This window comes from Lipotes vexillifer, unplaced genomic scaffold, assembly GCF_000442215.2.
Source record: "Lipotes vexillifer unplaced genomic scaffold, Lipotes_vexillifer_v1.1 scaffold2194, whole genome shotgun sequence".
In the NCBI taxonomy this organism is placed as follows: domain Eukaryota; kingdom Metazoa; phylum Chordata; class Mammalia; order Artiodactyla; family Lipotidae; genus Lipotes; species Lipotes vexillifer.
The window spans coordinates 253,069-278,082 of NW_006777784.1; the positions used below are offsets into that span (position 1 = coordinate 253,069).

Here is a 25,014-nt window from a genome sequence, read left to right on the forward strand (position 1 = left end):
GGGAGGAATACAGAATGCCCCTCCTCCACCCGGCAGATGCAGCCCCCAGGCCTTGGCCAGTTAAACAGGTACATGAAGGCCAGGCCCAGCCACCTGCTCTGAGCAAAAACTTCTCTTTCTCCGCGTTTCACTGATTCACTCATGTAATCACTGCTGGTTCCCTGTGTCTCTGCAAGAAGGAAAAGACGCCCCTTCCTTTGGCAGGAGGGGCCCCTGCCGGACACAAGGCTGAGGGCAGGGTGCTGCCTGGGGTTGGCCCCCTAGCACGTGTCCTGGGCCCTTTGGGCAGGAGGCAGCCGCTCTGTTCTGATGTCTCCACCTCTGTTTTCAAGAACTAAGTGAGTTCATCAGAAGCACAGAGGCACTCTTACCAGGAAAGATGGTAAGAGTTTTTAGAATTTGTTCCGCCAGATGTTTTGAAGAAATATTCCAACTGATTAGAAAAATATGAACAAACTATTCCGGGAATGTCACAAGACCCGAAGTCGTTCTGAATACGTAATTTATTAAATGGATTCTGTTCTTTTCCTGAAGACCACGGGCAGGCTTTCCTCTCTCCAAACAAAACAGTTTGCGGCTAATATATTAACATTTTCATTGGGGGAGATTTATAGATCTGAACCTGTGGTTAATAAGAAATCTTATTCATATTCCATGGAGGGGGGATTTAAAATTAGTTAATACTTTCCAGATAGTTTAAAAACAATAAAGAAAAGAATTTCCTTTGAGGAGAAAGGTGGGGTCGGGGTGCAGGAAGCAGCAGGTTACCATCTTCCTTCATAAACTAGTAAACAGGGCTGCCTTTGTTGATGCCAACTGCTTGGTTTTGCCTTATCTGGTTTCTGTTTACATATTAAACTTCCCCCGAGTAGAAGGCAGCTTTGCCCATGGTCGAGAAGACATTGTTCTTTTGTGTTTATGCGGCAGATCAAACACCAGCAAAAAAGAGTGTTTGTGGTCTGTGAGCCCAGACCCTGTGAATGGGCCCGGCACATGGTTTGAGGTAGTGAGCTTTTTTATTTCTTTTTTTCTTTCCTTTTTTTTTTTCAATTTCTATTTGAGCCTTCATTCCCCATGTGTCCTAGGCACACATGCAGCCCCACAGCAGTCAGTTCCTGTCGGCCTAACAAGAATGCCTGGTGGGCACAGGCAGGGCAGCTGTTTTTGTTTGTTCATTTATTCTTCAAGCAATCAGTTAATTTTTGAGATACAATTAACATATAACATTGTGTAGGTTTAAGGTGTACAAGGTGTTGGTTTGATACTTTCATATATCGAAACATGATGTCACTCTAGCGCTAACACCTCCATCACCTCTCATAATTATCATTTCTTTTTTTGTGGGAACAACTGTTACGATCTAGTGTCTTAGAACTTTGATGTTTATAGTACGCTATTGTTGGGCCGCAGTCACTATGCTGTGCATTACATCTCCAGACTTATTCATCCACCAATTGCAAATTTGCAGTTTTAATATGTCCGGCTCGGCTGTGAGAGAGGAGGGTATGGGTGCCTGGAGGGGGACCCAGGCCCTTGAAATTTTGTTTTTTGGCGAAAGGTCATTGTTTGTATGTGCTATTCAGATCAAATCACTGCCACCTTGAATAATTCCCAGTCCTCTTGTCCGAAGGGTGCCTTATGCTGGGGAGTTAGCATTTTTAATTTGCCCCTCTACACAGAAGAACTTTATTCCAGGATCTGTTTTCCTTTGCCACAAAGCATATCAACACATGCATGCCCACACACACACACACACCTTCAATCACACACTCACAGGCATATATACCACAGACACACACATGATTTTGACTGTAAATTTGACCCACCTTAGAAGATGTATTCCTGGAATGCTGTTTGTTGTCATGACAGTCAACAAGTTGGAACAATGGAACAGTTGACTAGAAATAGCACAAGTCAACAGTTGTTGTTACTGACTTATTTAAAATAAATTTAACTGTAGTGAAAACCTTTTCTTATTCAAAGCCCAAGTAGAATTTTGCACTGTTCAATTGTAATATATATTTGTCTGGTTTGCTATTTTTTAATGTAAGTGAAAACAAAGTTATTTGTATATTTGGTGCAGGTGTGCTTTTCTCATAGTGATCTTTAAAAATGAGATTTATAAACTTAGTTGTTCAAAATAAATCACCTTCAGGTTTTGTAAAAAAAAAAAAAAAGTTGGGGGGAGACCCAAGGAACCTATCAAAAGCAAACAAACAAACAAAAAAAGCTTTTATAGAGCTACTAAGTAAGTTCCTCAAGTCACAGGAGTGTGACTGAACCAACTATCGCTAAATTCCATTGTAATGTCAAAGATGCTTCAACCATGCACCCACCCGCTTCTCCTGGAGGCCTCCCCATGGTGACAGAGACCCTGCCCAGAGACGCAGCACGTGCTCGGAAGCATTTCTCAGAAGCTCTGCTGAGTTGTGAGTTTGTTACCGAACCAAAGTTGCGTCCGCTTGCCTACACACAGTAAAGCCAGTCTACGCCACGATGTCGTGGTGAAGGAAAGGGCAGCATTTATTGCAGGCACAAAGCAAGGAGTCCAGGCAGCTCATGGTCAAAAGACCCAAACTCCCCGTTGGCTTTCAGGGAAAGGTTTTGAAGACAAGGTGAGAGAGAGGGTTGCAGGGTGATCAGCTCATGGACACTCTTCTGATTGGTTGGTGGTGAGGTAATTGGGCATCAACATCGTGAACCCTCTGGTCCCAGCCAGTCTGAGGTCTGTGTGATTGTGGGCGGCATCTAGTTAATTTTCTCCATTTGTGGGGGGTTTCCATATCTGCAAAGCAGCTCAAAGAACTGGCTCAGAGTAGTGTCTGTAGCCCTTGAGGAGAAGCTAAAGGTCCTTGACTTTGTTTAATGGTTAAACTATTATTATTTTGTCTTACTTGACTGTTTTCCTTTGTTTCTGCATTTTCTCACTTCTCTGATTACGTTTATTCTTTGGAACTCAGGGAAGACCTAGGAAGCTAAAGTTTTCCACGAACAAGAGGCAGGTGGAGGACATGCCGGGGTGGTGGAAGGGAGTCTGTCCCAGGACGGCCCCATAGGGCCCTGCTTGGTTACAAGCTACTCCGTTTCATGCCTGTAGTGCAAGTATAGAATTGAGTCAGAAGAGAATAACTTAATCATAAAATATCCTATGAGATCTTAAAACCTCATGGGACTGCATTCTATTTAAAACACATCCATGTATAATAATAATCCCACTTCTTACTGACCTTCCCCCTGCATTTTTAAGCAGACTTTTAACTTGAGGAAGACGCCTTGTGATGCTTTTGCAATTTTCTTCCTCCACCCATCCCTCTGCAGGAGACTTGTGACTGAGCTGAGAGGCCCAGAGGGGTCAGGATGGAGTGTGTGTCCCTTGGCCAATTCCCGGCTTGGAAACCTTAAACAAGCTTCAGTTCCCTTATAGCTTAAATGGGCAGTGATAGCTCTGCTTTTCAGGATCCACATGACCATTAACCGGGACGTGCTTCTAAAATATCCAGTGGAGTATTTGACGCATTCTCAGTTCTCACCACCTTTCCCTTTGAGTGGAATTAGTCAGACAGCATTAATGCATCTATAATTTTTAACCTGCTACAGCCTGTTTGTTACAGTCTCTACTCCATGGTGGAAACAACATCTGAAGCATTCCCTTGATGTGTCAATCTTTTGAAAACAAACCAGCAACGATTCTTGGTTCCACAAATGCTAAGTCTCTGATGTTTCTGGCTCTGGACATGGAGAGATTATCTATACGTGGCCAAACGTTACTGTTCCGAGTTATGTATGAGTTAAAAGGAGATGATAAAGAAAAAAACAGATTGTTTGAGCTATAAGTGTATGATTTTGAGACATAAAAGATAATATAAAAGACATTGAATATTGAGCTCTAAGATTTGAATACCGGGAATTGTGGAACCATTAATTAATAGGTGACGTAGTTGGAAACTGTCAGATGAAACACTCGTACAGATTCACCTCGGTGGGTTTCGACCACTTTGTTGAGGTTGGGGGGGAAACATCAGCGGAGCATGGCTAGTCTACAGGGATGTCTATAAACCATGGCCCACAGTCATTCTCACCAATTTTCAAATGTTAAAAACGTGGGAATGCACATGTGACCGTAAACCTTCGAGTGATTCACAATGGGAAAAAATAATCAAAAAGTGAGAGCTATGAACTTTTTCTTCTATCTATTTACTCCTTTTATCTCAGAACAGACAAGCGTATTTTATAGTTTAAACAATTCTACATTGTTAATAGCATGTGTTATAATTTCTCAAAATGTTCCTTATTTCATTGGGCTTAGTTATTTATCTGTAAGAGATTCGTTAATGACAGAGCACATTGACTAAAGCTCCCCACATATGCAAGATATATTTTTTCCAGGAAGTGCTCTAATTCTGCACGCACATTGCACCTTGAATACAGAAAGCACATCACACACAGTACCTTAGCTAATTATCATAAAATCATCATGAACTAGAGATGGAGAATTATTTTACTTCACTTTTAATCTGTTTTTACTCCATTTTATAGATACTAAGATAAAAGTTTAAAATGTCATCAGAAAGGGTCAAATAGAACTCAACTCTGTCTCAGATTCTTGGTTGTAATATTTTACTAGGCATATTTTTCTAGGATTACTTTGTCCTGTGTGTGGTTTCACTACTAGGTGATTTATTTCAAAGGGAAAACAAGCACTTTTCATCTCCAGAAAGTAAACTTTTAGTTTTTTCTGGTACTAATTTTCCCACTTTAAGATACAGTTTTGCTGATAAGTAAGACCTATATTTCTAGTGAAATCAGCCTACACATTATTGAATAGTGGGAGAAATGTAAAATTGGCATAGAAGACATTGAGGTCTATTTTTCTGGATCATCCTCATACCAGCAAGTTTTCTGATTACAGAGGAAAATACAATGACTCTTAAAGCATCATTCCTGCCATCAGGCCAACTGCCCTCTGAAATCCCCTATTTTGACTGGGTTTCTCCTGAGCCCTTACAGACTTAATAGCCCTGTCTAAATTGCCCAGATTAACTTCACATGGCTCCTTCTGCCCAGAATTTTACTGTTACACTCACACTGCTTGACGGAGCAGGTCAGAGCTGCTGTAAATTCCCACCATATGCTGAGGTTTAAAGAAATATTTGAGTTCCCCATAGGTGGAGCTTGTTAATTGATGAACTTTAAGAATGTGAAAAGGAACCATGGTATTTTGCATATTTGACTTTGTAATGTTACCAGGAGCTAATTATTCTTTGCAAGATGTCAAGTGGCCACTCTGAATGGAATTCTAACCTATGTTGTGATCAAGTGGGAAAGAAAAGATGACACCAGGAAGATGGATGGAAAACTGCTGTGAGAACAAGAAAAACTGTATCATTAGAAGAACTGCTTGTCATTAAGACTTTTTAGTCACTAGAATTTTGTGAATTTTAGGCAAGATGGCTCTGACCATCCTAACCCAACCCCTTGCTAATGTGGTTGCCCTTGACCTTTACCTTTTGTTCCATGGCCCCAAACCCCAGCTCACTCATCCTCTGGGGAAAGAGAAAGCCCCCAGGAGCTGGTCCTCAGCTCCCCCTTGGTCCTCGGCTGCATCAGCTAAACCTCCTGTGTCCCCCTGCTTGGCAGTGATGTCCCTTCTCCACAGCCAGTGTCCTAGATTCTCATGACCTTCCTCAAGGCCACTTTGCCTCATCATCTAAACCTCAACTACTTGCTCTCCTCAAAAACTGAAGCCACAAGCAGTGGTTCCTCCACTCCCTGAAATGCTTCTGGCCATTGGACCATATTAGTCACCTGACCCAAATGTGGGGAAGGCAGTGTCCCTCCACTGTGCTCCGAGTCCAAGCCCTCTTCCTTCCTCTGCAACTGCCTTCTCCCTTTCTTTTAAAGTTTTTCCCAGTCTTCATGTGCTTCTGCCTCAGCTTATAAGCTCCTGAAGTCTCTCGCGGTCACCACCTATTCCACGGGGCTGTTTCATTTAGACCCCTCCCAGCCAAGGTCAAGGACAAAGAAGTCCTCCCAGACCCCACATCCACACCGACGGAGTGTGCTTCTAGCCCACACCATCCTGTCCCTCGCTCCTATGGTCTCCTTGCTGTTAATTCTTTCTTCATCCCTAAAATGTTAGCGTCTCCTTTCTGGGGAGCTCATCCACTTCCATGGTTTAGTCATCTGCATGTTGATGACTTCCAGACCTTATTTTCTAGTCTTTTCTGAATTTCAGATCCTTATAGCCAATTATTTCTTGGAACACCGCTTGAACTTTAGCAAGCTGTTCAAAGTGAACATAACTATGGTAAAATACAACCTTTCTCAAAAACACACTCCTGCTCCTGGGACGCCTCTCCGGATGAATGAGGCCCCCCCCATACCCCCCGCTTCCCCAGACGGAATCTTGCAAAGCGCCCTTGACGCCTCTCTTTTCTTCTCCCCTGTGGCCAGCCAGGCCCCTCCTCCCGGCCGTCTACCTCTCCATCTCCTCTGCCTCTCTTCCCTGCCGGTCTCTCACTGGGTCCACTGGCTTCTTTCGTTGCCTCACCTCCTTCCAGGGAATCTCACTGGGCTACGAGAATATTCTTTCTGAAACTCCAATCTGCTCATACCTGTTCTTTGTTTCAAGAACTTCGGGACAGCCCATTCCTTCCAAGACATCATGGAAACTCTTCTGCAAGATACACACAACTCTGGCTACTTGTCCGACCTCATCACCCACGGCCCCTCTCACTAGAGGCTCGGATTTGGCTGACCTACGCGAGTCCTCCACGTACATCACGCGTGCTCCAGCCTCTGTGCCTTTGTAGGTGTTGCTAATTATTCCAGGGACACCCCTGAGTCTTGGATTTGCTTGGGAAAACCTTACTCAGGTGTCCCTCTTGGAACCGAAGCCTCCTCCCCGCCCCTAGCTTTCCTCCTTGTCCCCTTCCTACACTCTCAAAATCAGGCCAAGTTCATGGCTGTTATCCTGCTTCCACGCCGCGTCACAGCTGTGTCTTTTCTTGCCTCTGTCCACGGATACACTGTCTTTGCTCTTGAGACTCCACGGATGACTTCCCGATCCTTCTATCCTCAGCTGCTAGTATTGTGTATTTGGTAGGTGACTCCTTTGCGTTTATTGAATGAAAGGAATAAATCAATGCATTCATCAACCATTTCGTAATTAAAAGATATTGACAAAAAGAAAGAATAAGTGGCTCTAAATTAAAAATCCTGACTACAAATATTAATTACAAAGCATACAGTAGAACCTGCCGAATTTCTATATGAAATACACAAAACACTTGTGGCCTTCTCTGGGAAAGGGTGCAGCTCAAGGGAGAACTAAGGAAGACAGTGTGAATACGTTCTGGTACAGCAAGAACTTTTCTTCCTTCTGGAAACATCATGTGCTATTATGGACCAAAGCCTTATAAACACAGGGGGACACAATGTCCAGGTGATTTCCATTATCCTGGAGACCAAATATGGCTGAAGTGACTTAACCACTGGGGTTTGACCGCGCACCCAGCCATAAAGCTATGTGCTTTTCCCCCTCACAGGTATTTGAGCAAGACCCTTCGACAACAAGTATCAACAGCAGAGCATTCTCTGAACAGGGAGAAATTCGCTGTTTGGAAACAAGCCCTGAATGTAATTGGCTTCAGTAACTTGGTGAGTCATGCCATAAATATTACACTGAGAAAATCAACCCTCTACTAATTTATAAAAGTCATTCATTCAAAACACTTCTGTGCTCCTGGAGTTTGCATGCTAGGGGGGGGGATAGACATAAACAAGGGTACGCTCAGGGCACAGGTGGCCTGGAGACAGGCAGAGGATGGGCTGCCGTCTTCAAGGAGGTGGTGGAGACCTTTGCCCATTGGAACCATGTGAGCAAAACACATCAGAGAACTTTGCTTTGACTCAAGAGGAGACTGGCAGATCGTGGTGACTGTTTACCGCCAGGAATCACTTTGACAAGTAATCTAATCACCTTATTAAACTATCTTCTTCAACGACATGATTTAGTTTTTTCATTCTTAAAGAATTACCAAATACCTGCCAGCCTTACAAAGCTGAAAAGTAGGGCTTCCCCGGTGGCGCAGTGGTTGAGAGTCCGCCTGTCGCTGCAGGGGACGCGGGTTCGTGCCCCGGTCCGGGAAGATCCCACGTGCCGCGGAGCGGCTGGGCCCGTGAGCCATGGCCGCTGAGCCTTCGCGTCCTGCTCCGCAACAGGAGAGGCCACAGCAGTGAGAGGCCCGTGTACCGCAAAAAAAAAAAAAAAAAAAAAAAAAAAAAAAAGATGAATTTCCCATAAATTTCTAGCTTGTAAAAGAGATGTATGGGATTTTCTCCAAAATCAAACTCCTCATAACATTATAGCAACTCTCACTTGGAAATAAACTTTAAATTTAAAATTTTTTATTAGAATATAATTTTTAGCATGCAACTTTTTAGGCTACATATATTCTGAAAGGGCAATATTCACTGGAATACTTTTTTTTCCAATGAACTATTTTCCAGATATTTCCCTTTTCTTATGCCAAATATTATTTTCATAGTCAACAGTTTACATAGAATGAGTAAGTAATCATCCAAAGGGCTTTGGGAAACTTAACATGTCTGAACCACCATTTCCTCATCTATAAAAAGGAGGTGAGAACAGAACTCATCTCATAGGTCTGTAACTGGGATTAAGTAAATTGACCAATGTAAAGCCAGTGCTGGAGACATTGTAGATGCCAAATAATGTTGGGTTTGTTATTTTTTCATGTGGCAGGAAATAAAAGAATAAGCAGTTAAAGAGCTTAATTAGTATCAGCCAAATTGGTTACATATCAACAGATTGTTTGATGAGTGCTTAATGTATGTTATTATATCTCATGCTCAAAGAGACCAATTAAGGTAGAAATGTAGTACCACTTGATGAGAAGCTGCTGAGATCCAGTGACGTTAAGCCCAAATCCCATAACTAGTGTGTGTCAGAGCCAGGGTATGAATTCCAGCTCCACAAGCATGTCAATTAGGATGCCTTCTGCATCAAGTAATAGAAAACCCAGATCAATAGGCTTACACTGTAAGGAGATATATTGGTACCTGTCACTGGAATTCTAGAGGTAGGTACAGTTATCTCTTGGTGATCTTGGTGATCGTCCTGGTATCAGTGCCATGACTGGTCAGGAAGTGTTGACTACAGGGGTTCAAGGCTTCCTATTTGGATATGACAACATGTAAAGGGAGAGAACATGCCTCTCCCAGCCTTTCAAGCAATATTCACTCAAATTAGGCCTATTGTTTCCTTGTCCCTCCTTGCACCATGACTGTAATCCAAGAAAATGAAATTTGTGGATGAGCTTAAGGCTTTGGGACCATAAGAAGAAATTCAGCTTCATAGACACAGACACAGACACACAAATACACACACACACACACACACATACACAAACACACACACACACACACACAGAAATAAGCAAACAAAAAATTAAAATCCCACTTACAGATCTAAGAGATGAGTTCTATTCTTACTTCCTTTTTATAGATGAGCAAACCACCTCTATAGTTCGTTCAGAGATGTTAATTTCCCAAAGCCCTTAGGATGGTTATTTACTAATTTTGTGTAAACTGTTGACTGTGAAAATAGTACTTGGTACAGATAATGGGAAATTTTCCCCTTTTCAAAAGGAGTTATTTTTTATTCTAAAATGGATTTTAAACAAACAAAAAGCAACAAAACCAGTTTACCAAATATTTAACCTTTGTCAGTCTTTGTGATAGGTTCTTGCATTAGAAAAGGAATACAGGAAGACAGGTCAGTGTTTAAAGGTGAATACAGTTTTTGAACCTCCTGGATCTTTTCTCATTGCTTATCTGGTGCATGAGTTTAGTGAAATGGCTTAAACTTTGAGCCTCTGTTTCTTCATCCATTAAATGGGTTTCTATTAGGACTGATTCAGACAATCAAAGCTGCTTAGCAAATGTACACTATTATCAAGGAGCAGAAGTAGAAAACAGAGATAAAGAGAGAAGGCTTTGGAATTTGCTGGGCTGAAATCAAGTCTAGACTCTATCACATACTGGCCACAGGAGCTTGTACATATTCCTAAACTTCTCAAAAAAAAAAAAAAAAAAAAAAAAAAAAAAAATTGAAAACAAAGCTGAAAAGTACTACTTAAAGGTTTTAAACCCACTGCTGTGCGGTGGAAATGTCTGTGATTCTGGAAATGCCCTAGGTCTGTGCCGTACAATATGGCAGCCACTGGCCACGTGGGACCGTGGAAATGGAGTTTTAATTTTTCTTAGTTCCAATTACTTTAAATTGAAACAGTCTTGTGTGGTTCGTGGTTCCTGAATTGAATGGCGCAGGTCTAGAGAATAAGAGATAGGAAATGACCTAAGCCTGAGACCTCTCAAATTCCCACCAATCTCTTTCCTTTACACATCCTCTCTGTGTCCCCTCATTCAATGTGGCATCAATTTGAATTACAGCCAATTCCTCGTTAGTGATCAGTGTAAGATCGCATAGGGGTAACTTTGGTATGCCCGTAGTTCAGGAGCCCCGTTTTAGTCACAGATCTAAATATGTGGGTTTTTTTTTTTTTTTTTTTTTTTTCCCTTAAACCAGTAAGTTGATTGATTTGGGTCTTTGTCTTTTCCCTTGTCCACATGGCTCATGGGGCAGGGAGTGGGTGGAAGGGGTGAGAAGGTGGCGAAAAGGAAAGGGTAAGGAGGTGGGGACTCAACCTAAATGAATTAGCTCGGGGCCTTCACCCCAGCCTCACCCATTCAGAGACTGGATGGAATTCTAGGAACGTGCAATCACATGGTACTTTGTTCTTTGTTGCTCTGCTCATCCAGTCTCTGAATTACTGTGTTTCCCTAACTCCTACCCGTTTGTACTTCTCGTTCTTTGCACTTGCTACTGTTGTACTCTTTTCTTATTGTTTTTCCCTTCCTAAGTATCTGAAATCTCTGCTTCCTTATGGGAAACTGGGGTATAGACATGGGTAAGGAACCATTCCACCAAAATATCAGTTGCTTGGAAACGGGGCTTTAAAAATCCATGATTGATCCTCAGAGGCAAGGCAAACAAAATATACCTTCTGCCTAAGGCAACGAGTAGGGAATTTAAGTTTTTTGGTGAAAGAACTATGTGCAGTTAAGCAAACGATGTGAAGGTAATCACTTCATCTTGATCCTTTGGGGTGACTTGGAACGGTGACAACTTGGTCCACATAGGAGGAAAAGATCATGTCCCATAAGATTGGGAGGAAGGTATTTCTGGGCTGGCAAGGCCCTTGTATCGAAACTTATGACTGTGGTCCTAGGAGATGTGACCATAAAGGTGCCTCCACCCTGTCTTCCATCGCCTCTGCCCCTGCCCACGGAGCAGCTTATCTCTTCCTACCTCTGTCGTGGCATCACCACATTGTAATCCGTGTTCGGGCTACTTTTCATAGCTCTGCCTGCTTCACTGAACTGGATGATACTTGAGGACACAGCGAAGTCTTGCTGTCTGTATCCAGAAGTACCTCTCTCCTAGGGCATTGGGACATTTAATGAGGAGTTACTGGATTTATTTTAAAAAAAAGGGAGAGAAGGAGGTGTCAAGTAGCTTAAGATGCTCGGAAAATATTATTCAGACAAGCACAAGTAAATTCAATTAGAGACGCTAGTTTGTGATTTGGAGGTTACCAAAAACATTTCTAAGTAATGCCACAAACATAGAGTATTATACCTGAAAATTACAGATTATCCTTTTCAAAGCTCTCATTTTTAGGTAATAAAACTACCTTGTCCTGAAAACTAAAAGTTCTGGAGGAAATTCATAGAAGTCCCAATGACCATATTGTGTCAACTGTGTATTTATAAAGCAAATGAGAATTGTTCTTAGAAAAACTTCCACAGACAGGAGCTTTTTCTTCCCAAATTACAAATGGGGAAACTGGGAATTTAAAAGGTTATGTCACTTGCCCTAAATGAGGCTTAACCACTTTTACGATTGATAGCATAACACTAAATAGTTGTGATTCTGGGAAAGTCCCTTTTAACGTACAGCTTTTCCTTGACTTTTTATCCTTACCCCCAAATGACCGTCCAAAACCAAATCTGAGGTCTAATTTCTTTCTTTATGCAGCATTCCAGGTTCTCGGATATTCTTTCAGCAAACGCTCTCATCCTTCCTGCTAACATCCTTTTTTTTTCTTGAGTTTTCCTTAAAATACCTTTAAAAATTAGCATTTTGTTTATTTCGCCATGGATGTTTTCATCAGACTTCCATTGATTTTCCAGCAGAAATGAAAACTTCTGTAAGCATAATAGCAGTTTATTTCAAAACAGAGAGAACTAAGAGATGGACTCTCATGCTCTCTGGGGAAGCAGCCACGTGACCCTGAAGTCGGCTTAGCCTCTGGTAACAGTTCTGCCAGCCCTGGTGGGGGCTGACCCTATAAGTCATGTCTAGCCAGTCAGACCATGGTTACACAACCATTCATGCTTCATCCTGATGCTTATCCAGAAACCATTCATTTATATCAGAACACGTCACGTCCTCATTGTCTCTCGTTTAAGGAACAGAAAAGTTGGCTGCAGAAGGAACACTGAGTTTCCCGATTTTGCTTTTGAGCTAGAGATTGGTTGTCCTCTAACGGGACATTCTGGGTCTGAAAAATCACAGCCCCCCATAGCACGCACATCATTTTTTAAACCTACTTGGAGGTTTTTCAAAGGATTGGTCTTTGAATCTTTCTTCTAAGCAGCACCACTCATCTCTATTTCTCAACCGTGTAGGAGGTGGAGAACGTGTGTCTGATTCTAGCGGCCACATTACACCTTGGAGACATTCGGTTCACTGCTCTGACCGAGGCCGACTCCGCCTTTGTGTCTGACCTCCAGCTTCTGGAACAAGGTCAGTGGGACAGATCTAACAGTAACCTCATCGATGTGCAGCTTTGCAGACTGGCCAGTGGATGGCGACACAGTACAGAAAAGTCAGGTGGAATCAACCCTTTTTTGCTGGAGTGGGATTCAGTGAGGGTGGCAGAGGGGAAAAAAAGAAATGTATCCTCTTTCTTCTTCTTTCTGCTTTCTGGTTATGTGAATGAATAAGATGTATGTTTGTGTCACAGTAACAGAGGTGATGCTTTGGCACATGATTGGGTTTATTTATATCGTCCTAAGTATTCTCCGCCCCTCCCCCTGCCATCCCGTATATTTGGGGAGCATGTTATTAGCTGAACATTTAAACAGAACACAGTTACTTGCCTTTAAAGATCTTGTCACAAACCTCTCTCTCCCTTGAAATTACCTTGTCAGTCACTCCCAGGTTTTTTCAAAACGCCTTAAAGCCACAGGTTGTCGTGACCAGCATTATCTTTGCCTCATATCAAAGTAATTTACCCAGGAATTGGGAAAAAGCATTCAGGGCCATTTGTGAGGGCAGGAGGGAAAGAATCCTGCAGTGATTTAATGCAGGAGCCCTGAGAACTCATTAACATTTCGATTCCTCTAAGCCACTGTTTCTCTAGCTGAATTTGCCAATTGCAGTGGTAGTTTCGTTTCTTTCATGCACACATTTTCTAATGGGTCTATACAAACCCCTCAATTATAAAATACCATGTTCTCGCTGTCAAAAATACATATTAACTTTATGCTTTCATTTAGTGGCTGGAATGTTGCAAGTATCAACGGATGAACTGGCATCTGCTTTAACAACTGATATCCAATATTTTAAGGGTAAGTTTCTCTGTACTTTGCCTTTCACCTCTGTGAAAATCTTTACACTGTTGAGAGCCCATTCTGATGAGCTGGTCACCTTTTTTAGCTAGTGACTCATTTTAGACAAATAAAGTCATCAATCCAAGAGGATTTATTCAGTTAGAACATTGGATGCGTTTGTGTATGTGGTGCCAGGCTGTCCCCTTCTGTGAAGAGCATCCTTTTCCCGCTTCCTCGTCAGTCAGGATAAGAGCTGCCATTTATTGGGCACTTACGAACTGAAGGGCATTGTGGCAGGTGCTATAAATGTTGGAATTTTTAGTTCTTTCAAATTGCTAAGGGGTGGGCTTAACTATTTCCATTTTAATGAATGAGAAAACTGAGATTCAAAGAGGCTAGATAACTTTGGGCATGAAATCACCACTAAATGGCATGCTTGGAATCAGCCTCTAATGCCATCTGACTCCCGAGATGAATCTCTGCGCTGTAGGATCTCCACTCAGTGGCAAGAGAGTGCCTTTCCTAAATGCTCTTCACTTATCCACTACAAATCATTGCCTTACCAAGCTGCCTCTTTATTGTAATTTTGAGGACTCACCGTCCATCTGATATTGTTTTTTTCTCAAAATCACTGCTATTCTTACCTTCTTTTCTCAATGGCCCAACTTGCGGATACTTCGGCATGTGGCTTGTAAATTCTGCCTCATGCCTAGAGTTCCCTTTCCATGTTCCCAAGCTTTATGGATCTCCCATTATCCACTGAGTTGCCCAAAAGCCATTCCTGTTACTTCGTCCTCCTCCTTCTCTACTGAGTAGATCAGCCACAAGTCAGTTCTACCCCATAAATACTTCCCACTCTCACTCTCGTCCCTTCACTTTCATCCCCACTCCCTTAAACTGTCTTTCTTAGATGATGCCAAGAGAATCTGATGAGTGTTTCACCTGTGGCCTTATCTCACTTTACCTTCCTTCCACATTGCTTCAGGAATAAGCTTTCTGAAATGCAAATATGATTTTCATCCATGGATAACAGCCTTGAAAGGAAACTCCAACTCCTTTAGAGTAAATATCATCCCTTTTGGAGGTCCTGAGAGGCCCTTTGTTATTGGGGCCATACCTCACTTTTATGCTTCATCCTCAGCCATTTTCCCACCAGTGACCTTGCGTCAAGAAATACACTTTCTTGAAGTTCTCCAGAGGCATTATTCTTCCTCATGGCTTTTTTTTTTTTTTTTTTACTGAAGCAGAGTTGGTTTACACTGTTGTGTTAATTTCTGCTGTACAACAAAGTGATTCAGTTATACCTATATATATATATATATATATATATATATATATATATACAATACAACAATAAACTCTTTGTATCGCTTTTTATTCATTCGTTTATTCATTCGTTCATCATTTGCTGAAGACCCACTTAAAAAAAATTCTTAATTGAAGTATAATTGATTCACAGTGTTGTGTTAGTTTCTGCTGTACCGCAAAGTGATTTCGTTATACATATACATGCATTCTTCTTTATATAGTCTTTTCCTGTGGTTTATCCCAGGACACTGAATAGAGTTCCCTGTGCTCTACACTAGGACCTCGTTGTTTATCCATCCTATACGTAATAATTTGCATCTGCTATAACCCCAAATTCCCAACCCATCCCTCTCCCAGCCCCCTCATGACTTTTTAAAGAAACATTGAACTCCCCATTAATATCTGTAATTTAATATATCCAGGCCTCCCTCCTTAACTCCCCAGCCATGTGGGTGAGAACCCCACCGTCACGTTGGCTCTAGAGACCTCCATCCTATAACATCACAAGTGACACCTGCTTTCACCTCCACTTCGTGTGGTTCCGTCTCAGCGGCATTGAACTCATGGCCGCTTGACTCTTCACCACCTGCTGGTGCTTTTTTGTTTGTTCGTTTGTTTGATCTCAGCTTGCCGCAGAGGCGGTTCTCCTTTACCTGTGCCTCTGTTGATTGACAGCTCACTAAGCCCTCATTTCCCATGGTCAGCATCCTATTACCGGACTCCCTGGGGGTTGAGTTGCAGTGGTACCCAGGTTGGCCGAAGCCATAGAATGTGGACTAGATTCTCACTCCCTCTCAACTCTCCAGCATAAGTGCTGGCCTAGCCTCAATCCCAAATCAGCTTTACTTATCTTTTTCTTGGTTTCTTCTCTAGTCTATTCACCACTCAAAAGGTTATCACTCAAGATTTCAATCACCAGCTCTTTGAGAATAACATAGAAATTTCTACCTTAAGGCCCAATCTTCCTCCTAACCTCCTGACACCCCCACTTTGGTTAGCAGGATCACTTCTTTGAAAATATTGAAAATATAACTAATTTTCCAGATGCCTTGAAGAGGACTCCTTATCCAATGCAGTGAGCCGTTATCAGAAAGATTGTTAAGAGGGCCCTGCAAAGAGTCGGTTCCCTCACTGAAGGGAGATGATGCAGCCTGCCTGGAGGTCAAAAGCTGTGGTCAGCATTTGCAGCAAATAAGATCGAAGTGTGCACGGCACTCACTTTAGAGAAATGTGTTTTTGTAATCATCGGCAGAGGCTTTGTTTATTAGAGTCATAATATGTTTTTTTAACATCTTCTGCTGTACGTGGATGTGGAGGGATAAATAGGAGGACACAGCTTGGTGGCTTCTGAACAAGGGAAAGTCTTGTGCTTATGCCTCCTCCCCTTCCTGCTCTCCCAGGAGAGATGATCACACGGCGACACACCGTAGAGATGGCTGAATTTTACCGGGACCTCCTGGCCAAGTCCCTGTACAGTCGTCTGTTCAGCTTTTTGGTGAATACGGTGAATTGTTACCTTCACAGTCAAGAGGAGCCCAGCAGGTAGGTGTGATGGACGCTGGTGATTACGGTGATTCCCACAATAGCGACTTAACTAGGCTCGCTCTTAAAGATGCGTCATAATCCAGTGTCACCCATAGGTTAAGCTGTCATTAAAACGTTTCATTTTAGCGTGATGATTTTACTTCAAGGATTTGACTGACTAATTTTAAGGGATGCAAGCCCCCTCTGCCCATACGCACAGCCCTGGATAAATTAATCAAATCATCCCTCGTGCATAGAGACGCAAATGCATTCTCTCTGGACTGAAGGCATCTATGGCCTTTTAATCACCAAGAAGTATAAAAAATGTATAAATCTGGGAAGAAGACAGTTCAAGAATATCTAAAGCACTTCAGTCCGTTGAGAAGCCCATGTCTCTCTAGAAACAATTTGATGATGTGTTTCAGCTTGGCAATTCCTCCTGTTTTCTTCACTTGTTTTGTGGATTATTTGATGAAGCATCTCTATGGTAACCATCTTGACTCCTGGCCTTAGTCATCTTTAAGGAGTAGTGTTTCAGGGCTGTTTGATCATCTAAAAATGATAGATCTTCTTGGCATCTTGTCAGTGGAAAACTTTGTTAGTATTCTTGTCTCCAATAATGACCTTGGGCAGGGCAGGCCATTGGGAGCAAAACTGCATCCAGGAGTCTTTACACGTATGCTGGTCTTTGAATGAAACCTCTTGAGGATTTCTTTGTGTCCATACAGACGTCACCAAATTCCCGAAAACGGCTCCTTTTAGAGGTTACTTGGAAAACATTAGGACTAATATGTATTAATGGGAAGGTTCTTAAATAAATACAGATATCTCAGAAGATTTCAAGGACAGAGGTGTACTAAATTCTCACTAAAATATACACATAAAAAATCCACTGCACATTGATCAACATGTTCAATATATAGTCTGTGACTTGAGGGTCGCTATAGCGTTACCTGTGTTTTAGCAGATATACACTGATATTGGATGTGGTGAGGATTCTGGGTTTTATTATTTCTTACTGTCAATTTGTGATTTCCCTTTAAATATGAAGACTATTCACAGAACAGTACTAGTAGGCTAAGACTACCAAATTAATCTTGTATAAAATCACTGGCAGCTCTGCTGAAGTTGACGTTGAAAAAATTAACAAATAAATCCAGCTGCACATAAAAACTTTTAGAAAATTTCCATTTGACATTTAAATCTTACAGAGCCTTAAACTATATGAATGAAAAATCTTATACAGAGTCAAGACTTTTGACTGCACACAGAGAAAATGAAAACATAAACCTTGGAAAACACATTACTTCCCTTCCAGTGGGAATATTGTGTCAATGTGCAAATGTATGATATGAGTCTTGTCTTTATGATTCTCTACTAAGCAAATGAATAAGGACAAGGATTATTGGAAAATCAGAGGTGAATTAATGTATCGTAAGTTTAACTTCTAAAAGACAGTTTTCTCATTTGAGTCACAACTCCCATGTTTTCTTCTCTATTTCTCCCATGGGTAACCCAAACCTGAATTTAAATCCAAAAATAATGCAAAGAAAGGTTATGTTTGCAGTATTTCTAATTCACGGAAATTCACGCAAAGCTTAAAGATTTGCAGATGTACGGACCCATTTCCTAAGTCACAGAGAAGTCTCAAAATTTGGGTAAACTTAGAATAGGCTTTTATTGTTTATGAATCCCCAATTTCTTTTGGAAATTTTATAATTGTGTTAGAAAGGATTATATTAAAAAATATATATGTTCCTGTGGTTACAGGCACGCTTGATGTTGGTCGGAAGTATTTTTCACACTATGTAATTTTTGTAAAATTTGCAAGAGAGAATAAATATAAATAGGATATACTCTAACAAGGTATAAAGGGAAGACAAGTGAAATTTAAGCAGATGACATGTTTGTTCTTAGAATGCTGGGTTCATTTTCTGGATTATAGCAAAATAGGTACAATGTAAACAATGTTACACATTTAAAAAAATTCGACTTCTTCTAGCTGGTTTCCAAACAGGTTTATCGTCCTTGTGATCGTGAGATGAGACAGAGATTCTTACTGAGGTGTAGCGAATAATAATAACTTGAAAATGTTCAAATGATAAATAATTTTTGCATCTCCTAAAATAGGACCTGTTTCACAATTGCTGCACTTCCATTCCCAGGATTGAATTATCAGTGTTAAATCTGAAATTATTCTTTTTCCTGAATCGAGATCTTCAGTAGATTTTTGGTGTAAACTTGCCTATTTCAGAGGCACCTGTAAGTTAAGAGAGTCTTGGACAGGCAGAGGGGTTGTGGAAACTTCGGGAGACGTCTCCAAATGTCTTCAGACACAGAAACCTACAGTTTATTTTAACTCATTTTCATCATGAGTTCTGACTGCAATGGTTTATATATACGGGGACACCTGAGAAATATAACCTATGGAACAATCCCCTTTTTATCATAGAAGCACCCTAACAATAAGTAGACTGAAGGTTATAAATAGATGAAGTTTAGGAGGTAACTCGCTAGAGGGGTATTGGAGATATACTTTATTTATTCATTCATTGATGGCTGCATGATCTGAAATCCACATTTTTGGAGAGCACAATTTGGCATGCAAATATAATACAGTAAATAAACTGAGTTTCAGGCATACACATGGAGATTTTTTTTGTTTGTCACTGAGCCTTCGGGTCTTACATATGCTTATACTATATTACATTCTTTTGATATTTTAGTTGAGCTAAACATAAACATGTTAGTAATTTATGATTAATTACATTCCGCTTCAATGAATCATAGAAACTTTGGGAGAGTTCTCCAGCTGTCTTCAGATACCGAACCCTACGATTAATTTCAACTCATTTTTATCCTGAGTTCTCCTGTGTCCAAGCCTGTTCCTTTGGACGGCACCTGATTGCAAGAACTTTGGTTGGTTTCCAGGACTATCTGAGGATAAAAGAGGTCACACAAGGCTGTCCGCACAGTGCCTGACACAACCAGAGTGGTTTTGCTACGGTAAAATCTTCGTGGTCATGTCTGGAAAGAAGGCGTCTCAGTTTATGGCCACTTATTGTGGAGAAATGAGGACTGAGAAAAAATGCAGAAGGAGGCCATGGTAGAAACCCTAGATACAGTCCAGTCTCTTGGTTTTCTGTTGCTTCGGTAATCTCGGTTGTTTGGAGAATAGCAGATAAAGGAAATAATTTGTTCTTTAAGAATACAAATGCCACTACTCATGTACACTGCTGGGTAATTTTGTTTTAAAATTCACATATCAATGCAGTGATTTAATTCCTGAAATCATCAGTCGGATATTTTTGGCATCTTATCCTGTTTCTAAATTCACATGGTTTAATTATAAGAAAATGATTTTGTAAGTCAGTATGGAATGTCCTAGGCATCCAGAAAGATTTCCATCAGCTTATTGCCACGTGGCGCGGGTGTTCCACAGCAGTCTGGCTGAGTCATCGTAAAGGATGGAGATGTTAATAGTGGAGCCTGATGTCTCACAACTGACAACTCACTCTCTGAAATGAGACAAAAGTGCATGTGCAGTAGGATGTGAATTTAAGGTCCTATCGGGGTGTCAGGCAAGCACGGTCCTCTCCAGCATCTGACAGCATCCGATGCATCAAAATGCATGTAGCGAATCTACACTAATAAGATCGGAACAATCAATTTCATATTCATATTCAGAAAAATGGCACTTCTTAATAGGTGAGACTTGCTATTCGCTCTTAATTAGAGGCAACAAATGTTTCATATGGGGAAAAAGGAAGGATAGCCTTGAAGAATCTGAAGGCTGGTTTAATCTGTTGGGTAGTCTGTATCTGGTCTAAATACTGCCTTCCTGAATGGCAGAGAAGGCTGATCTCTACCTTGATGCTCTGAAATGAATGTAAGGTGAATTAGCCGGGTTAAGGGGATTTACGGCTTAAGTTTTCATTTGGGAATTCTCCTTAGTTTTGTTCTACTGAGAATTCAGTTTGTACACTATTAGTTATGAATAGTTAGTGGTGTGTATGCACGTTTGTTGAATTTCCAAGGATTTTAAACAGAAGAGAGTGTTTTGCTGTATATTATATTGAAATGATATCTAAGTTTCTTATGATTTCCATTTGTTTCTCATTGATGCAATCAGGTAGCACTTAATGTACTTACGGAATGTTATAATGTATTTGGACCTTTTTTTTAGGTCGAAGTCCAATTTGAGAATCTGATGAATGGCATAAACTCACACACAGTTTTCCATACAATTTGGGGGACTTATAGACTCTCCCCTCAAAGAAATAAATGTTCCTGGACTGTATTAACTTCTCAATTTTTTGATTAAACAAGTTAATAAATTCTGAAATAATACCGCCAATGTGGTTCATAGTCCCCTGGTAGTTCTTGAGGATTTTTAAGTCAAATTATTTTTTTGTAATTACTTTGTTGTTGACCTTTTCTTAAATAGAAAATTATCTTTTTAATTTTAGATAAAATCTGTGATTTTTAAAAACCTACAGAGATACCACCTGATAGACGAGTAACGTAATTTTTACTACACTAATATAACAGTAAGAATGTTAATCTTTTTTTTTTTTTTTTTTTTTTTTTGTGGTACGCGGGCCTCTCACTGCTGTGGCCTCTCCCGTTGTGGAGCACAGGCTCCGGACGCGCAGTCCCGTTGCCGGACGCGCAAGCTCAGCGGCCACGGCTCACGGGCCTAGCCGCTACGCGGCATGTGGGATCCTCCCAGACCGGGGCACGAACCCGTATCCCCTGCATCGGCAGGCGGACTCTCAACCACTGCGCCACCAGGGAGGCCCAGAATGTTAATCTTTTTAAGATTATTTTCAGCGGATTAGATTTGCAGCTCTAACTGAGAATTTGTCAAGGATCTCATCCATTAGAGACAGGAAGTCAGTATCTTAGTCTGTGAAGCTCTAGGGGCCTGAAGATGGAGCATCGTCCTCTGCACTGCAGGCAAACCATCAAAGGTATCTGCTGGATTATGGTTTATACCTACACCGTTTGCATAGATCACCTATAATACTTTACCTGGCATCTTAGGACAGTTTTCAAATTCCATCTATAGGTTGTTTTTGCTTTTTGTGCAGGGGGATTTGTCATGATTTCTGTACCATCTCGTATTTCCCAGGATGAAAAAGCCTGAAATTCAAATCAAGGATATGTGTGTGTGTGTGTGTGTGTGTGTGTGATTATTTTCTTCTTAAATTATTTAACCAAAAGGCTTTTTAAAAGAAGTCAGATGCCACCTATGACTTTTTAAAAGGGCTAGATTGTAGCCATAAATAGTTATAAATGGTTCTTACAAAAGTATAATTTGTTTTATCTTTTACAAGGAAATGAGTTCCGTCAGGTTAACTCTTTGAGTTGAAAATTTGAAGATTAATCTTTTCCAATGGTGGCAGTAATTGGGCGCACCCCAGGTGATGAAAATAGCCCATTATTGGGACTTGAAATTCTCAAAACGACCTAGGCGCTCAAGCCCCCCAACCTGAATTCCCGCCCTGCTTCCTTATAGATGGTCACCTTCGCCTTAGCTGAGGGCTCACCGTCATTCTCTCCAACAGGAAGGGTTAAGGTGAGCAATGTTTCCCTCCTTCCTGAGTCAGACGGTGAGGAAAGATTTTATTGAAAAGAAGCCACGCGATTTGTCAGATGTCTGCATGCCCCTACCCCCAACCCCGCCCTGCCAAATCTGTAATGGAACTTGTGTAGTTGTCACCTAACTCCAGATTTAGGTATTTTTTACTCCCTGCGACTGTCCGCATCATTGACTAGCTGGTCTGTATGAATTCTCGCTAATTCAGGGTGGGCTCAGTGGGGCTCTGTGACCACTGCAAAGCAGAGGGATATCAAAATTAAGTACTTTTGCCAAACCACACACCGCTCTCCCAGTCCATTCAAGGAATCTCAGTGAGGGAGAGTTTGTAATGCTTCTCAGGATTTTAGGGGCTGCAGTAGGTTAAGAAACTATCTAAATGGTAAACCGGGTGTTAAGAAAGTGAAGTGTGGAGAAAATGTCTAGAAATTAAATGGTTTTTTTTTTCACTGTTATTTTGATAAGAAAATTGGAAATTAATTTCCCAAAGAAAACATCTGAGCATACGATATATTTAACATCACTTGAGAATCCTAAGTAAAATCTCATTCTCTGTCTCTCATTCGATATATATTTTATAAACTGTTATTAAAAGTTCGAAAAAGGTCATGGAGATGATCTGTCCTCATTTCAGACACAAAAGTACAAAGTGAAACCTGAAGGAGGGACTGAATGTGTAAATAAATCTGATTAAAACCCAAATATTTACTTATTAGTTTCAACTTTCCCCCTTAGCACTTTACTAAAATGATTATAAAGATTTAAGTTCTTTGATGGATATTACAAGTCGAAAAGAAAAATAATCTAAAAATTTATACCAACAGTCCATACGTAATTAAGAGTTGGTAAAATGATATTTTGTACATTGCCTTATTAATTATAAAGTACTTAATTCTTAACAAATGAATTTATATCATTAATTCCCAAATGCCTTATAGAAATACTAAAACAGCTGCTGTGCATTTGTGAGAAAATGAAAATAGACATTCAGTTTTTTTCCATTTATTGTGTGATATCTTTCTTCATTAACTGTATTTGGGGGGGTGAAAGATTTAATAATCAAGGAGAGTACAAAGGGTTATAGGCAAGTCTTACCTATTATCTAACGCGATTAACATTTGTCACTTTTGCGTCCGATTTTTTTTAATGCAAAAGAAATAGAAAATTGCAGCTAAAAGCTGAAGTTACTTTTGTTCATCTACATAAGTCGATTCCTCTCCTTCCTGCCCAGAGACAACAATATCATCAATTTTGTGTAAATTTTCCAGTTTTAAAAATTAATCTAGATATTGGTGTTTCAAAACGAGTATATAACACTGTGAGTCATTAAAGAATTAAAGAAATGCTATCATAGAGTACATTGTACTCTGTACTTCCCTTTTTAACTCCACATAGTTTTTGAGATTTAACTATATTGATACGTAATGAGCTAATTAATTCTTTGTAACTGCTGCACTAATTCCCCTGAAGAGAAACCACAATATCCTCATCTATTTCCTTTTCGATGGACACTTATGTCTGTTTTCATTTCAATTACAGTGTCACATCCTGAGATATATGTTTAGAATTATCCCTGGGGTATATATTTAGTAGCAGAACTGTGGGGAGAATATTAATTTGCATTTTTCCCTGATTACAGGTGAGGTTGTACATGGCAATGCAGATTCTGCACTGCCCGGTGGTGACGTGCTCATATGTGTACGGTGATATTTGTTCAGTTATATACAATGACCTGACTTCAGGGACTTACCATAGACATTCTTTTCCTATTCCAAGGTCATCTTACGTTTTTTCCTAAACCTTTAGATTTTCAGTACATTAGGAATTTATTTTTGTTTATATGAGAAATTGATATAATGTTATATTTTAGATGGATATTCAACTACCTCTATCCCATTTATTAGAAATGCTTTTTCACCTCCTCCTGATGTTTAATCTTTTTGACTAAAACTGTATCAATAATATATTGTTTTAATAAGTTCTCATAATAAGTTCTTACTTTTCTTATTTGTTTTGGCTTCTCTGGATCTTTATTTTTGCATATGAATTTTATATTAATTTTGACTTAGTCCATAAAAGAAATTCATTTGAGATTTTGATGAGAACTACATTTATAGATTAATTTGGGGAGAATTGGCCTTTTTAGACTGTTGATTCTTTGCTTCCATAAATATGATCTATATTTCTTTCTGCATACACTCTTTTATTTCTTAAATATGTTTGTGTTTTTTCTATCAATTTCTTGCACACTTCTATTTGATTATTTTCTAAGTACTTTGTACTTTCTCTTGCTATGATGAGTGCTATTTTTCTATTATATATTTTTTTTTTCCTTTTTTTTTTTTTTTTTTTTTTTTTGCGGTACGTGGGCCTCTCACCGTCGTGGCCTCTCCCATTGCGGAGCACAGGCTCCGGACGCGCAGACTCAGCGGCCATGGCTCACGGGCCCAGCCGCTCCGCGGCATGTGGGATTCTCCCGGACCGGGGCACGAACCCGTGTCCCATGCATCGGCAGGCGGACTCCCAACCACCGCGCCACCAGGGAAGCCCTCTATTATATTTTAATTTGTTTATTGGAATACTCAATCTTGAGTTTCATATGTTGATCTTATATCAGGAAACCCTGCTGACTTTTCTTATTAGTTCTAATAATTTTCCTGTGGAATATAATAATGTAAATGATCATAATTATCTTTGTCTTCCTTATCATTTATGTCTTCTATTTCTTCTTATTTTATTGCATTGGCTAGCACTGCCAATACAATGTTGAAAATTTGTGGTGATAGTAGATATTCTTGTCTTGTTTCCCAATCAATGTAATACCTCTAATTATTTGTCAGTAACTAATCTGTTTATGTAGAGTTCCAGTAGATAAT

The 25,014-nt window shown here is 40.4% G+C and overlaps 1 protein-coding gene across 1 annotated transcript in view; it reads left to right on the plus strand.

Moving 5' to 3' along the window:
- The window catches only part of MYO16 (myosin XVI), a 463,256-nt gene that overhangs the window by 250,851 nt on the left and 187,391 nt on the right, over nt 1–25,014 (plus strand). Inside the window, exons 18-21 of the mRNA XM_007451283.1 lie at nt 7,548–7,659; nt 12,778–12,895; nt 13,651–13,722; nt 16,413–16,554. Of these exons, the coding sequence (XP_007451345.1) occupies nt 7,548–7,659; nt 12,778–12,895; nt 13,651–13,722; nt 16,413–16,554 (444 nt within the window). The remainder of the gene's footprint in view (nt 1–7,547; nt 7,660–12,777; nt 12,896–13,650; nt 13,723–16,412; nt 16,555–25,014) is intronic.